The sequence below is a fragment of the Lactuca sativa genome, chromosome 4, assembly GCF_002870075.4.
Source record: "Lactuca sativa cultivar Salinas chromosome 4, Lsat_Salinas_v11, whole genome shotgun sequence".
Classification (NCBI taxonomy): Eukaryota; Viridiplantae; Streptophyta; class Magnoliopsida; order Asterales; family Asteraceae; genus Lactuca; species Lactuca sativa.
In genome coordinates this window covers 72,976,130-72,992,079 of record NC_056626.2, presented here as the reverse complement: position 1 = coordinate 72,992,079, position 15,950 = coordinate 72,976,130, and the positions used below count along the sequence as shown (strand labels likewise).

General features: G+C 36.2%; 2 protein-coding genes across 4 annotated transcripts; both read right to left on the bottom strand.

The window, feature by feature from the left end:
• Positions 1–456: 456 nt before the first annotated feature.
• On the bottom strand, positions 457–1,040 carry LOC111886820 (non-specific lipid transfer protein GPI-anchored 9). The gene is made up of 2 exons (XM_023883064.2): positions 580–1,040; positions 457–482 (listed from the first exon to the last, which is right to left on the bottom strand). The coding sequence occupies exons 1-2, from the start codon at positions 872–874 to the stop codon at positions 457–459; spliced, it is 321 nt and encodes a 106-aa protein (XP_023738832.1). The 5' UTR covers positions 875–1,040.
• An 858-nt stretch (positions 1,041–1,898) lies between these two features.
• Positions 1,899–6,514, bottom strand: LOC111886791 (chaperone protein dnaJ GFA2, mitochondrial). Of its 3 annotated transcripts, XM_023883035.3 has the most exons (19): positions 6,451–6,514; positions 6,267–6,339; positions 6,032–6,125; positions 5,848–5,925; positions 4,558–4,646; positions 4,334–4,417; positions 4,174–4,212; positions 3,996–4,085; positions 3,824–3,874; positions 3,649–3,736; positions 3,484–3,548; positions 3,321–3,395; positions 3,173–3,245; positions 2,984–3,075; positions 2,812–2,883; positions 2,643–2,699; positions 2,488–2,536; positions 2,334–2,400; positions 1,899–2,192 (listed from the first exon to the last, which is right to left on the bottom strand). In XM_023883035.3, the coding sequence occupies exons 2-19, from the start codon at positions 6,330–6,332 to the stop codon at positions 2,099–2,101; spliced, it is 1,323 nt and encodes a 440-aa protein (XP_023738803.1). In that variant the 5' UTR covers positions 6,333–6,339; positions 6,451–6,514; the 3' UTR covers positions 1,899–2,098. The 3 variants fall into 3 exon arrangements, with proteins under 3 accessions (XP_023738803.1, XP_023738804.1, XP_052626273.1); XM_023883036.3 differs by lacking the exon at positions 6,451–6,514 and having other exon boundaries at positions 5,848–5,922; positions 6,267–6,444; XM_052770313.1 differs by lacking the exons at positions 6,032–6,125; positions 6,267–6,339; positions 6,451–6,514 and having other exon boundaries at positions 4,558–4,681; positions 5,848–5,872.
• Positions 6,515–15,950: the final 9,436 nt, after the last annotated feature.

The window sequence follows — 15,950 nt, the reverse complement described above, 5'->3', positions numbered from 1 at the left end:
TGGTATGTAATTTTCATATATGAATATATTTAATTATATATTCGCTTATGAATATTATATTTCCTCACCGTGCCAGTATGACGGGGCACTGGAGCATAAATGAATAAATGTATGTCCCATAATTTTCTTTTTCAAATGAACGTACATCTACCCGGTTTTGGAATTTTTGAAAAATACTATCCGGTTTTTGCACCTCTACCCACACCATTTTTCATAAACTTGTAACTTGAAACACAAAAAAAAAATTCATTAGAATCTATAATAATATAACATTAATGTGTGAAATCTATTACAGAAACATTAAAGAACTACGATCAACCAACAAAACATGAAAACCAACGATTAATATAGCAGCTTAAATTTGAACTCGTGGAATTATTTCACACATTCCGACACTACTTTATTCTCTTGGATTTTCTTGAATCGAATGATAGCTCCCACTCTATGCTCACTAAGTCACTCTTTCTTTTTCGCAAGTTCACCTGCACCACACATGCAATATCATATTATTAACCGCAAATTTCACATCTAATATAGTATAAAAACATATTAAATTGTCCATGTATGAATTTTGTATACATGGTTCAAAGTTGACACTGCATTTTTCGGGAAGTTGCATGGCCATGCTACGATCAACACCAGAAATAGGAGGACCGTTGACAAGAACACACAAACAAGGTTGGCCAAGAACTTTGACTGCGGTACAACAGGCCTCATTTGGTGGGATGGGGCTGAATGGTGCGACTGATGCACGACACGGTATCAGTTGCACCAAAGCCGAGAAAAATGTGCTCCCACATGGGTGTGCAACTGTTCCTTGAACCAACAATCCTAGCACCACAAGGGCCACCATCATCTTTCCTTTATTTCCCATGAAATTTTATGAGGTATTCTTTTTAAGACTTGTAATGTATGGTATATTTGTGTTAAAAGTAACTTAATTTTTTTATGGAATCCGGTTGTATATATAGGATATAGTTGTATGATGAATGCCATTGTGTGGGTAGATGAGATCACAGTTGGTTCATGCGATTCCTAAGTCTTAAGACAGCACCATTGGCATGCTTAAGGAAACAGTTGTTAAGTTGATATGTCATGATCAAATACGTGCCCCCAGAGCTTATTTCATCATTATTATTATTATTATCATTATTTTGTGAAACTATAAATTATACAAGTCTTGAAAAATATTCATTCTTAATTAATTTTGAAGGGATATTATGAACATAAAACTCTGGTAACCGAATACAATAGGAAAAGCAGTGTGACAATATTATAACAATCATTGAAGATTAAAAAGCATATTTTGACTACCTTAGATTTGATATCATATCATAAATATTTTGTTATCTTGAGTGATAAACAAAATATGATTGTTAGATATACATCACATTTACTTTGTCTTACACGTTAGATATATAAGAGAGCTTAAAACAACATTATAAATCATGAAATAGTCTCTGAACAAGACTCACTAAAAGATTTCTAATATACTAATTTTAAGCATGAATATATGATACTAAAAACCATTCATTGATTCAACATAACACAAACGACAAATTGTTTGAGCATTTTATGATAGGTACTAACCATACATCGATCATCCTAATTAATCACATACTTGTTTGGGTTATGCACAAGTTAAGCATATAAATACAGATGTCTCTTTCACCTACTCCATTCGCCCTCTTCTCATAAACTTATCCCACACTCGTGGGCACATCAATCCCATATATGGTTTGAGATTATTTTCGTGAAGCAAAATTTATTGGGTCGTTTGAAGTTTAATCTTTCTACTTTCTAGAAAAGACTGTTCTTTTAGGCATGCATTACAGCCTTTGTTAACACAAAACTTGCTCCATAGTCTATAGTACAGACATCCATGGATACACACAAAATGAGTCGTAATCCAGGACCACAACAGTCACAGGTTGATTTATGATTCAAATGCTAAAAAGATTAGCTTATAATAATAATTATAATTATAATAAATATATACAACAATACATTTTCCCATCAAAACTTTGTAGTAGGCAGTAGTAGGCTTCAGAGAAAGATAATTTTTTTTAAAAAAAAAAAAACTCTGGAATGAATGAATCTATCGAGAGGCTGCAGCCCCTTTCTCATATTCAGCAGCTTGCTCTTCTTTTGCAAACTCCTCAATCAGTTCACGCTGTCTTTCACTCAAGTTCCTGCAACCAACAATAATTATTAACCTTTTTCTTTTTCCTTTTTAACACCTACCTTTGGCTACAATACAATATATATATATATATATATATATATATATATATATATATATATATACAATATACAATATACAATATACGTACGTTGGGATGCTGATGTTGAAGTGTACATATTGATCTCCATACGAGTAAGAATTTCTTGTTTTAATTCCTGACATCATACACAATCAATATCAAAACACAACATAAATATTTTCTTAATAATATCTTTGATAAACATGACAGTGAGAATGTATACCTTTTCCTTTTAAAACTACTTTTTGACCAGGTTGAGTTCCTGCACGAACCTGCATGCATATAAGAAAATCAAATTTTATTTCATAATTTATAATAAAGTATGTCATTACGAAAATATTAACTAATGATTTTAAAAAAAAAAATCATAAAAATAACCTTAAGAACAACATCTCCTGTTAATGTTGGCACCTGAATCGTCCCTCCCAAAACAGCCTGCAAAACAATTTAATTTTTTTTTAAAAAAGACTCATCATGGAATAGAGTTAATTAATAGCATAAGATGGTGATTTTTACAAAAATAATAATAATATAAAGAAATAATTACCTGGGTGATATTCAGGAGAGCATCTACATGAATGTTTGGCCCTTCTCGTCGAAATACAGGATCTTCTCGCACCTAAAAAGTTATCATATTACAGTAATTCATATAACAAAATATTATTTCAAATTTGTATTTGTATTATACACACACATAATTTAAAAAGAAAAAAAAATACCTTGATAACAACATAAAGATCACCAGGCTGGTTGCCATCTGGATCTGCTCCACCACTTCTGGACATCCTTAATTCTTCATTTGTATCGACTCCTAAAAATATAAATATTCCAACCAAACATATATTATAACACATTCATCCTTTTTACTAGCAGAATTATTATAATTTATTATATAAACCACAAAAAACCTGGCATTATGTTTAACTTCACAGACTTGGGTCCTCTTACCACCCTCTGCCCATTGCATGACTTGCATAAGTTCTGTCAAAAAAAAAACAGAAATGAAGTAGAGTGTAGAGTGTAGAGCAAAATGACAAATTTACCCACATCACATACCTTGACATATTTACCACTTCCGCCACATTGAGTACAAGTCACCTGGATTCTAAATGGACCAGTTTGACTGAATGTCTGCAAAACCACATGACATGTTAGCAGCCACCTGGATTAAAATTAATAAATAAAAACAAAACCAAAAATATTTATATTTTATACCCACCATGCCTGCTCCTTTACACCTCCTACATGTCTCAGGCTTTGTTCCAGGAGGAACACCACTTCCACCTGCCAATCACCATTCACCAAAACAATATTTAAAAAAGACGATTAATTCATATTTAAAAAATAAATAAATAAATAAAGTGTATGATATTCATAGTCATACCACAAGTTTCACAAGGCAACTCGGTCTGAAAGACTACATTTTTGGTGCATCCTTGAACAGCTTCCATGAATGAAAGCTCAAGGGATACCTGTGCATCTCATGACATGATCAAACAAATTTAAGACATCACATCATATTTTACTTTTTTTTTTTTAAATTAAAAAACAGAAAAGACCTTAACGTCCTTGCCAGTGAAGTTGCGAGCAAATGGGCCAAAACCAAAAATCTGAATCCACCAACATCAACATGCAAAGAGAAGAATTAAAAGTAAAAAGTTATATTATATAAACAAAGAAGAAGGGTAGAAAAGTCATTTGAAAGAAATGGGGTGTAAAATAAAAACTTACATCACCAAGGTCTTGAAATGGATTGCGCCAATGGCCAGCATCAGGACCAGCTCCACCACTAGCACTTGCTTCAAAAGTCTCGTGTCCAAGCTAATAATATAATATTATATACATGAATCCATCCAATTAGAAATTAGAAAAAGATAATAGATAAACAAATTATTTAACAATATAATACCTGATCATATTGTGCTCGTTTCTCCTCATCTTTCAGGACCTGTTTGTTTAAGAATTAATATAGTAAAACAGTTTGTTCAGCCAACTATTATTATATACCAATAACCTAAAACAACAGTTCAAATAGACATGACATGCATCTTAGTAGTTAGTTAGTGTACCTCATATGCCTTTGATACTTCTTGAAACCTTGTTTCTGCTTCTGGATCATCTTTATTTGCATCTGGATGCCATTTCTTGGCTAGCTACAAGTTCCAAATACCACAGGCACAGGATAATAAGTTGATACTATAAAGTAACACAAGGAGAATGTCCATTCATGTAAAAAAGATTTGTATTTGTATAAATAAGAATTAAGAAGAAGAGAAAAGATAAAGATAGGAACCCCATAATAGGCTTTCTTGATTTCTGATGCGGTTGCGTTCTTATTGACTCCAAGTGTATCATAATAATCTTTTGAAGCCATGCATGCTGCTGCTCAACATAACAACCTCCAAAGGTCAAGCAAGCTACAAAATGTTCAAAATCTTGCACAGAGTGTACAAAATGTTTATGACATGATAGCTGAATATGATATGAGATAATGAGATCATAATTGAATATGCCTTCTCTGAATCAATTTCTGTTTTCCTTTTCCTAGAGTTATTCTTTTCCAAATTATTGAGATAATCACTCAGCCATTAAATCTTCAATCCTGAGTAATTGTTTAGTTGTGAATTGATCCTCATACAAGGGTTAATTTGCATCGGAAGATTTTAATTAAATGATATGGGGACCAGTGAGTCTTTAAACCAGAAAAACAAGTTAATTTTGAAAATTTTGAGACATTTAGTTGTGGGTTAGCCAAGATTTAACATCTTTTCAGATAAGGGGGATTTTCTCGGTTGTTTTTAATAAATTGAGCATATTTTCATTACACTTAAATAGGTATCCAGTTTGGTGTTGATTGATTGTAAATTTGTAATTAATCGAATCATTGTTTTAATTTTCTCAATTTTGATTCATGTTTCGTCTACTTCTTGCCATTTGTATTGCTTTAAATGTTCCTTTTTTCCTAATTCGGGGATTTGTTTTTTGCTTGTGAAATATTTTGAACCAATTTGAGGATTGTTACTTTCTTTGTTCTTTAATGCTTATGGTCTTGCATTGATCTACCCTTTAAATTCCATTAGTTTTGTGATTTTCATGCATCTACCTAGGATAAAATTGGCCTCTAATTGAATGATTTTACATTTAGTAAAGTTAAAAAAGTTGTTTGGGACAAAACAAAAAACTTTCTACTGTAAAAAGTTTTGGGGTGATATCATAGTTCTTTCTAAGGACCTGACCTCATATAGGAAGGAGTCCAGGCTTAAAATTAGGGTAATGGAGTAGTAAGGTTCTTAGTTACTAAGTTTATCTCAGAATTGTTAGAAAAAATTGAATTTTCCAAAAGAGCTGTTGTGTCCTGTTTTTTGGCATGAATATAAAGTTTCCTTCTGTCTCTAAACTCTCACCTCTCTCTTCCTCATATTTTCATGTTTTCTATCTCATTTCTCTACTTAGTACTGATGATACAGCCAGAAAGTTTGTATGGGATTTTAAATTCAAGATAAACAAACGAACAACTATGGTGGATAGAAAGAAAATTATCTAACTTCAAACTCTAACAAAAGGCAGAGGAATTGGGACATACAAGTGCCATGAATCGATCTGATGTTGCCATAGTGTGCATTAATCGTCCCAAGACCTGACCAATATCTCGAATTGACTGCTGCGAGAAAAAACCGGCCCTCCATCAGTGATATATACAACACACAAGCTCCAAAAAGAAATTTTTGCAGAAGAAAGAAAGAAACTTGTTTTATCGTGAGATTTACCATTTTTGTTATTGTAACAGTTAGAAATCTTGTAATGGCCATGAATTGATGAGCCAAACTTCCTATAACCTCTTCTAGCCAGCGACTCATACAACTGCACCACAATCACATAACACCCATGATTAAAACTATTTACAAACAAACACACAGACGACCAAATTAACATATTAAATAAATATATACGCCGAAAATGATTGTCATGCATAATCATGTGATAGAGAAACAGAATTCATACGGGATCGTTGGAGAGGGAGCGGCGAGCAAGCCATGACAAAAGTTTAATGCCGTTGGAACGAACCATTTGTTGTCTGTAAATTTGTGGAAACTAGATTAATATTCGAAGTATTTTCGTGTACGAAGGGGAACTATGGTAAACCCTAAAAAAACCCTAATTGCAGGAATCAAATTGATTTGCAAACCTGGAAGCTTCTAGGGCCAGTTTCAGTAGCCTTCTGTTTTCCCCCAATATTTAAGGAGGGTCTGTTTAGTAAATAAGCGAAACTAATAGTACATTCTTATGTTATTTTAAAAGACGACCCTTCATTTTTCGCAATTATTTAAAATAAGCCCTCACATTTTCTTGCTCTCTATATCTTATAATTTTCGTGGCTTCTTCGTAGCCTCCTCTCTTGTGAAGTTCTGACTTGTGATTTGGAATGCATTGTGTTTCTCTCTCATAGAATTATGCATGACTATTTACATAAGAAACACATGCAAAGTTACCATTTTTTTCATTTTTTTATAATTTTTTAAAATAGACCATCACTTTGATAATGTTTTTTTTTTTTTTTTTGGTTTTTTGGTGGGGAAAATGACTTAAAAATGTAATGAAGTTTCAAAAATGTACAAAAAATACTATTGTTTTATTTTTAGTACTCAAAATACTATTAAAGTATATTTTTTATACACAAAATACCAATGAAGTACACATGTGTTCAAATAAAACCTTGTGGGTAACCTGTTACCGCAGGTAACAGAAAAATGTCATAAAAAGGTAACAAAGTTTCAAAAATGTTCAAAAAATACCATTATTTTTTTAGTATAAAAAATACCGTTGAAATTTCCAAAATGTTCAAAAAAAACCATTGTTATTTTTTCAGAGCACCTTTTGTTAACTTCGTTGTTTCCGAATTATATAGAACACAGTCATCAACTCATCGGAGATTAGTCACCGTCGTACCAGTTCACACCAATTGTGTATTATCTTTCATTCCATCACTCGATCAATTTGTATCTAAATCCATATTTAGGAATTCTCATGACATAACATCACACTCATTTCTTCTTTGTGTCTCTCTTGTGTCGCAACATTAATGAACGGCTAACCTTAATGTATAATATGTGCATCTATATAACGTATATATGTTTTAGGTTTGAGGCATATAATGTGTCGGGAAGAAAGAATGTTTAACTAATGTTATTACCCACTTACTTCTCTTGTTACCATAAGAACAATCGAGTAAAAGAATGAAAGAGATTTGCACAATTGTTGTGAACTGATATAACAGTTCATGATCTTCGGTGATTGTTTTCTACATAATCCGACAACAACACAATTAACAAAAAGTGTGGTATTTTTTAAACATTTTGGAAACTTCGTTACACTTTAAGTTATTTTCTCATTTACCTGAAGTACCTGGTTACCACAATGTTTTAGTTGAACACATGTGTATTTCGTTGGTATTCTGTGTACAAATAGTAACATTAATGGTATTTTTTGTACTAAAAAAACAACAATGGTATTTTTTGAACATTTGGAAACCGGGTAACCTACAATAGCCAGTAAAATGGTATTTTGTGTACAAAAAAAAAACAATGGTCTTTTTTGTACATTTTTTAAACTTCGTTACCTTTTTAAGTCATTTTCCCATGTTTTTTTTCAATATGGACCATTTTGCTAGTTGTCCAACCCTCCGAGTTGGATGTGTTTCGTAAATCCACACATGCTCCATTAAAGGCTCATAAATAAATGATCTGTGTTTCTATGGATTAGCATACAAGTTCATATTTTTCCTAAATAACTATAGTGGGGTTTTTTATGTTCTTGTGCTTTATGTTATACTTTTAACGAGATTTACGTCCTGGTAGAACCCTTTCAGCTAACGACAATCCACCACATAAAGAGCGGTGAGTGAAAAATGGAGAGAAGCGGTCGTTCGAGGAGCGTTATGATTTGTTAGCAGGGGAGAAAGTGTCTTTGGAGGACCAAGTGGCTACTTTGGATGGGTCGATGGAACGTTTTTCTCAACGGATCGAGGTGTTAGTGGAGGAGAAGAGAGTGTTGGAGAGTCAGGCGGATTGCACTAACAAGAGGTTAGAGGAGGAGATTGTGAGGAGGAAGGTTGCGGATGAGGATTTGGAATGGTTGCTTCAGAAAGGCATTGTCCGAGTGGTAGATAAGGTTGTTGAGAGTATTAAGTTTGTGTTGGGGGTTAAGCGGATAAAGATGGCATGTGTAGATGCCGGTGTGGAGAATGGCAAACAGGTGATCCGGGAGCAAATTGTCGTCGGAAATTTTGTCTCTGAGGAACCGGACGCTACTGCGGAGCATGCTCAAGCAATGCATGTTGCTATAAAATCTTTCATGGAGTCGGACTTTGCCTCCTACCTTCGCCTAGGTGAGCTGGACATATGCGGCCTTCGTCAGATGTGTGATGATCTAGACTCCGAGGAAGGCCATCTTGAAGATAGTGCTTCTCATGTTGGACCTTCTTCCACCCCTCAGTAAGTGAAGGCTTTTACCCTTTGTTGATGTTTAATGTTTAAGATAATATTTGCGTCTTCATGGTGTTTGTCGAACAATTTTTGGGACAATGTCTATTTTTCTTCTTTGGCCCTGTGTGGTCATTATCAAATCGGGGGTGGGGGGGTCCGGGTTAAACAATATGTTTTTTTTGTTTATTGTATGTTAAGTTTGCTTTTAGTTCATCGTGTTCTTCCCCCATTTTTGTCGTCTTAGGTGGTTTGTATTGGCCAACCTGGGTTTGCAGTCTCCCCAGAGGTTAGTGTTGGCCTTTAGGGGTCTTGGTCATGATTATCGTTTGTTTAACAAGTTTCGGGGGTGTCTGTTTTTGTGTTTTTACACTTGACCATGTGGGTGTTAGTTATTGTTGTGCGTCGTTTTCTTAGGATGTGTGTAGTAGCCCAAGCGACAATTGCCCAAAGTGGTTTTGCCTGTGTGTTTAGGGTTGTTGTTGTCATTAAGCCATCTGTTGCTCTGAACTTTACTATTCCATGTATTGTTGACGGCATGGCTTGTAGCCGGAAGAGGGCAGGTCGCCCCAGGATCATATCGTCTCCTGAGTGGCCATAGTTTGTGTCCCATGAAGCCAACAAGTGGGGCTCGGGTTGGTGGTCTTAGGCTTCTCTTCCAGGATGGCAGGAGTCGCTCGAGGCAGTACTCGTAGAGGATGTCGGTGTTGCTACCTCCGTTGGCCAGGACTCGCCATATCTGATGTTGTTGTACGAGGGCGGGGATTATGATTAGATATACGGGGTCTCAGTTGGGCGCTCGTGGGTCTTCCGATGAGAAACTTATGTTGAGACTATCGTCGGGTAAGCCATCGACTCCATTGGCAGACAGCCAACGCCTGGCTCTGTTCCTAGGGCTTGCGATTGCGAAGATTTCTTCCTTTTTGATTGGTTGTTTGTCCGTCTCCTTCTGGTTTCTCCCGTCTTTCCTTTCGGCTTCGAACTTTGACCGTAGAGCCTTCGCGATTTCGGTTAAGTCTCCACTCAGTCACTTGTCTTCAACTTCTTTTTTTAGGATTGTGCACTTTTCGGTGTCGTGGGTATTGCTCTTGTAGTATTCGCAATATTTGCTTTTCTCTTTTTCTGTCCGTTGAGGGGTTTTTTTCCACCACGTGCACTTCCATCTTGTGGCTCCTGGGCTCATCCTTGACAAATGGGCAGAATCTACGAGATGAGTGTCTCAAATGTTTGTTACGCTTATCATGGCTTCCATCGTTGCGCTCCTTATGGCTATGGCGGTAGTGGGAGCTAGCTGCTATAGCTTTTAGATTGGCTTGTTTGCATTCTTCTCCCTCGATTCGCCTGAGGTATTTTCCGACCCTGTATTTGAGCTCATCCCTAGATTTTGGCACTATTCCCTGCAGTTTCCTTGACAATGGGCCTGGGAGTAGCCCTTGGGCGAAGGTGCCCATGACTAAAAATTCCTCGTGGCCGGGGACGCTCAGGGTCGCGAGGATAAACCGATCATAATATGCTCGGATAGATTCTCCCTATTTTACTTACATGCCATGATATAGTTGGAATCTCCTTTGACTTTCCTCAATTGCATGAAGTTGTGGAGGAAAAGGTACCTCAATTGCTCGAAGCTGGAGATACTTCCCAGACATAGTGCCTTGAACCATTTGCTAGCATTTCTCGGTAGTGTGATCGGGAAGTAGGTGCAAGTAAATCTCTTGTCCATCCGAAGGGATGTCATTGTTCAGTCGTAGGTGTCTATGTGTTCATCAGGATCGATCGTGACGTCATACTTTGGGATGGTTGGTATCATGGCAGAATGCGGTATTTCATATTGTAATAGCTCTTGGCAGAACATCGAGCTAATACGTGTTACGGGGGTTGTTCATATGTGGGTAGTTGATGTTGGTTTTTGAGCATTCTAACACTCCTAAGTGTACATGTAACCATAAATACCTTGGATCTATGTTTTCTCTATTATACATGCAAATATGAATATTCCAAGGTATTACCCTATCTAGCATACAATCCTCGATACTTGGGTAATATAACAAGTTAGAATACATATCTTTTAATGAAGCTTGAAGTCTTGAACTTTAAGAGCTTAGCCCCAATAGTGTGGAAGCCTCAAGTGGAATCACAAATCACCAAAACACCTTGGAAAACCTTTAGAGAATATAGATACTTTGGTTCTCTCCAGTGAAATCGGCTAGCCCTCTTAGTGTACTCACACTAGTGCCAATTTAACCAACCAAGGACATCTTTATATAGTGTGGAGACTAGGGTTAAACCCATGACCTTTCATTTCATATGATCCATGGGTTAAACACTCCATGGACTATCCATGAAAGCTTAGCCCAACCTAAATGAACTTGGCCCATCACACACATATATCTAAGAGTCCATATTTAATTAGTTCATTTTGATCACTTAATTAATTCTAAATTAATTATTGATCAATACTAATTAAATATGATTCCATATTAATATATTAGAACTTATAATATATTAATATACTATTCTCAAAAGATTATCCATATAAATTGTGTCGGTGAAGTGGAACCCAAATGGACCATGCCGGGTCGGGTCAAGTACATACCAAATATAGTTATGGACTTAGACATTAATCCAACAGTTGAGTGCTTTGTTGGCCATCACTTGTTGCACATGATATGGGTTGTTATACCCTTGGTCGTACTCGTAATGGTACCCGTGATTGTACATGGTCTCTTGAGGCATATACAATGCTTGTGTGGGGTATGTGTGCATTAGCTTATTCGGTTGTGAACTTGACTTTGTTAGCCCCATAATGTGTGCGTTTATCCCCTGTGTTGGCGTGCTATGAATGTTGTGGGTTTGTGTCTGTGTTGAGGGTACACGCCTTGGTAGTGGTATGAATATAGGTTAAACGGTGGTTGCTAGGCGAATAGCGGGATATGCAACATGGCGGCCATTGGGGAAGACCGGTGGCATGCAAGTGGTGCGGATGATAGAATGGTGTCGGGGGACCAAACGCTGGTCCCCGCTTGTCGTGTCGATTGTCACACCCCCAAACCAAGGATGGCGGAAACGTTCGAGGGTGGAGGACTTCATGTATAGTATCACAACAACGAGTATAATAGTGGTCAGAGTAAATACAACCATCATAAATATAATTGAAAATTTTACATCATAGTAAGTTTACATGTTTCAAAATCAATTACATTATGATGATAAAATGAACCGTTTGACGATTTATCGTCCCATCCTCAAAATGTTGTTGCTTTTCCTGATTCACTGATTTCCTGAGAATACAAGTAGTTTTTGAAAAACTGTCAACAATTAAGTTTGTGAGTTCATAAGAGTTTTGTTTGAGAAAGAAACCGTTTTCCTTGTAAAAGCGATAGAGTATGATTTCCAAAAAAATCCAGTATTTTCTTAGTTAAGTGTGGAATGAATGCTCCTATGTTATGCGATAAAGAACCCTAGAAAGACCCGTAGATTCCTTCTATAATCACCCAGTGTATATAAGTTATATAAAATTTAAGTCAAATAAACCATCGAAAATAATGGGTCTGCCCTAGGTCCACAACCAAACAAGGAACAGGAGATAAGGCAGGCCCACCAATTCTAAGTCGATTTCAATTCGGTTTTATATAACTCTAACATGTACACTTAGTAATTATAGTTGAAAGCTAACAATTCTAACGATATGTAGTTTTAATGTCATAAAAACCATTTATGTGTAAACCTGGTACTTTGTATTCGTACCCCTTTTTGTATAAATTCGGTACTTTGTATTTGTACCCCTTTTTGTATGAATCTGGTACTTTGTATTTGTACCTCTTTTGTATGAATCAGGTACTTTGTATTTGTACACCTTTGTGAATGAATCCGGTACTTTGTATTTGTACCCCTTTGTGTATGAAAACCTTTTGTAATGTAAATGAACATAAACTATACATATTATAATTTATCGAAATGTTTGTAATGTATATGCAACCTAACTATACCTATTATAGTTTAGCGTGTTTGTTTGTGGTGTATAAGAACCCCTTTTTTTATATAAGTCGAATGTATAGAAAAATATAACCATGTTTATCATGCCTTGTTTTGTACTATTGCTAATGGTGGATGATTCTTACAATTCAGTGAGTAATTTCTAATATATAATTATACCACCACAAGGAACACATGTAAAATATGAAATCCTTGAAGATTAACACTTTGCTCAACAAGTTACAAAGTGTGATGAAAGTTATAAGCCGTTATTTAGATTTTGACCTTTCTACACTGTTTTAGAAGAATCATATAAAAATCATACTAAATCGAAAACTGAATCCGTAAATTCTGAGAGTTCATAAAATGTGTCTAGTTTATCCATAATCTTTATTATGATTTTTGGAAGTCTTTAACTTGGGTTAAAATGTCCATATTCACAGACTGGTCTGGATTTGTTCTTGAAATGATAGGATGTTTTGTAAAAATCACCATAAATCGTAGAAAAATCGTATGGAGATGTGCAAGTAATCATTTTAAAGGTATAAACCTGAACTATTTCTAATACATTTTTGAAAACTAAGATGTTTAAGTTGATCAAAACAGTTCGTGAATGGAGTTAAACTTTATTGATGAAAGCTGTTGGAAAAGTTTAGTTGTGTTCTTGGTGTTTTAACTTGTATCCCCCCCCCCTTAAAACTTAAGAAAACATGAAAAGATATGGGTATGAACTCACCTTGTGTGATTTCAGTGGATGAATGTTGAAGAAGAGAAGTGTTCAACTCAAGAACACTTGGAGGATTGCTTGAAGATTCGAGAATCTAACACTAATGTGATGGAATTTGTGTAAGCAATCTGTGATTTTGAGTAGGAGGATGTGTAATAATCATAAGGGAGATGATGATACTTACCAAATGAAGGAGAAAAGCCTTGGAGAATGCCTTGGAAATCTCGAAATTGAGAGGGAAGAGTTGAGAGAAAAGTGGTTGATCTTTTGGTGGAAATGAGAGAAAATGAGTGAAGTGAGGAGAGAGGGCGAGTTTTCCCAGCTCTTAGAACGTGAGAATGGATGGAAATGATGATAAAGTACATTGACATGACCTAGGTATGGTGGAAGGAGTGTGGCTGGTCGTGGAGTGGGTGTGGGTGGTTGCTTGTGTCATAAACTAAAGAAAAGTCAACACTCCACCTCTTGTAGTTCACCCACTCTTCTTGGATAAGATTTATCCCCAAAAACATGATTAATTAATAAATATGGAGCATTATATGTTAAAATAAAGTTTTGGGTGAAAATCCTGTGTTAAAATAATTAATAACGGGCCTAAAACGCAAAACTAGTCGAAAACCGGGAAGGAAGACGAAGTCTGCGAAGCTTCTCGCATGGGGGACCGAAGGTGCGAGGGTTCGCTCCTTTAGAGGGTGGGACCGAAGCTCAGTTGAGAGGATAGGACCGAAGGTGAAGTGTCAGAAGCGAACCTGGGCGAGGAGCGAAATAGACCGAGAGGAGGTTCGATCCGAAGGGACCTTCAGGTTCGGTTCTAAGAGGCTAGTCTCAGTCCTTAGCAGGTTCGGTCCCAATAGTGGACTTCGGTTCTTAAGAGGGTTCGCCCCTTAAGAGAGGGTTTCGGGTCCTTAAGCCTATTTTACTCGTTTTTACCCCGTTTCAAGCCGTTTTTTACCCGGTTAAGGGTTGGGATGGCCCGAAAGACTATAAAAAGTTTAAGGAACTTTTGAGAGAGATTTGGGAAAGATTTCACATACTTGGAGAGATTTCTCATACTTAGAGAGATTTGGGAGAGATTTCACATACTTGGAGAGATTTCTCATACTTGGAGAGATTTCTCATACTTAGAGAGATTTGGGAGAGATTTCACATAATTAGAGAGATTTGGGAGAGATTTTTAAATAGAGAGATATAGAGTGAAAGAGATTGTGAGAGGTTTCGTTTGTGACATTTTTGAGTGTCCGACTTCGCAACGCAAGGACCGTAAACTCCGTTAAGCCATGTTTAAGGTTCCTACACACTCTCGATGAGTATGCAACATTGTTTTATTGGTTTGGTTCGTTACTTACTACTATTTTAGGTTAATGAAATCTTGATATACGAACTTTTCAATTGATGATTTCTCCTTAGCATAGCGAGTTGTATAGTAATTACCTAACGTAAGCCCTAGTACACAAAGGTTAATTGAGTCGACCGGTTTGACTTGTTGACTTTAGTTGACTTTGACTTGACCGGAAATTGACGGTTGTCACATCATCCCCCCGTTAGAGGGAATTTCATCCCAAAATTAGCACTTTGACTGGGACTTCGAGAGTTGGGGAAAGAGGGGGTATTTTTCGGTGTACAAGAAATTGATATGGCGGGGACCAATCCGCCTGATGTTAAATGACGACCTTGGAATTTCTTATTGTAACTTGAGCTAATCGATTTAAAGGAGTCATTGTTTTGAAATGATAGTCTATTCTACGCATGCCTTTATACTCCCCGTTTCATTCTCGTTATTACCACTATGAATATTTCAGGTTGTAGTTAGTGAGTACTGGTATTACGAATGTTCCAACCAACTGTGACAAAATTTGCATTATAAGTCCTACCAGCTCTTTTATAATCGCTTGGTGTAAACTAGTCGTATATCATTAAGATTGCAAGGGCATTCGGATGGGTGACCCCGCCTTAAGCCCACAACCAAACAAGGAACATGAAATGAGGCGGAAGCACACATTCTAAGTCCATAAAATCTTAATAATATATGACCATAATGTTTACACTAGCCGTCATAGATTCTCTAGTAAGACTATAAAAAGTTTAAGGAACTTTTGACCCGGTTAAGGGTCGGGATGGCCCGAAAGACTATAAAAAGTTTAAGGAACTTTTGAGAGAGATTTGGGAGAGATTTTACATACTTGGAGAGATTTCTCATACTTAGAGAGATTTGGGAGAGATTTCACATACTTGGAGAGATTTCTCATACTTAGAGAGATTTGGGAGAGATTTCACATACTTGGAGAGATTTCTCATACTTAAAGAGATTTGGGAGAGATTTAACATAATTAGAGAGATTTAGGAGAGATTTTTAAATAGAGAGAGATAGAGTGAAAAAGATTGTGAGAGGTTTCGTTTGTGACATTTTTGAGTGTCCGGCTACGCAACGCAAGGTCCGTAAACTCCGTTAAGCCTTGTTTAAGGTTCCTACACACTCCCGATGAGTATGGAACATTGTTTTATCGGTTT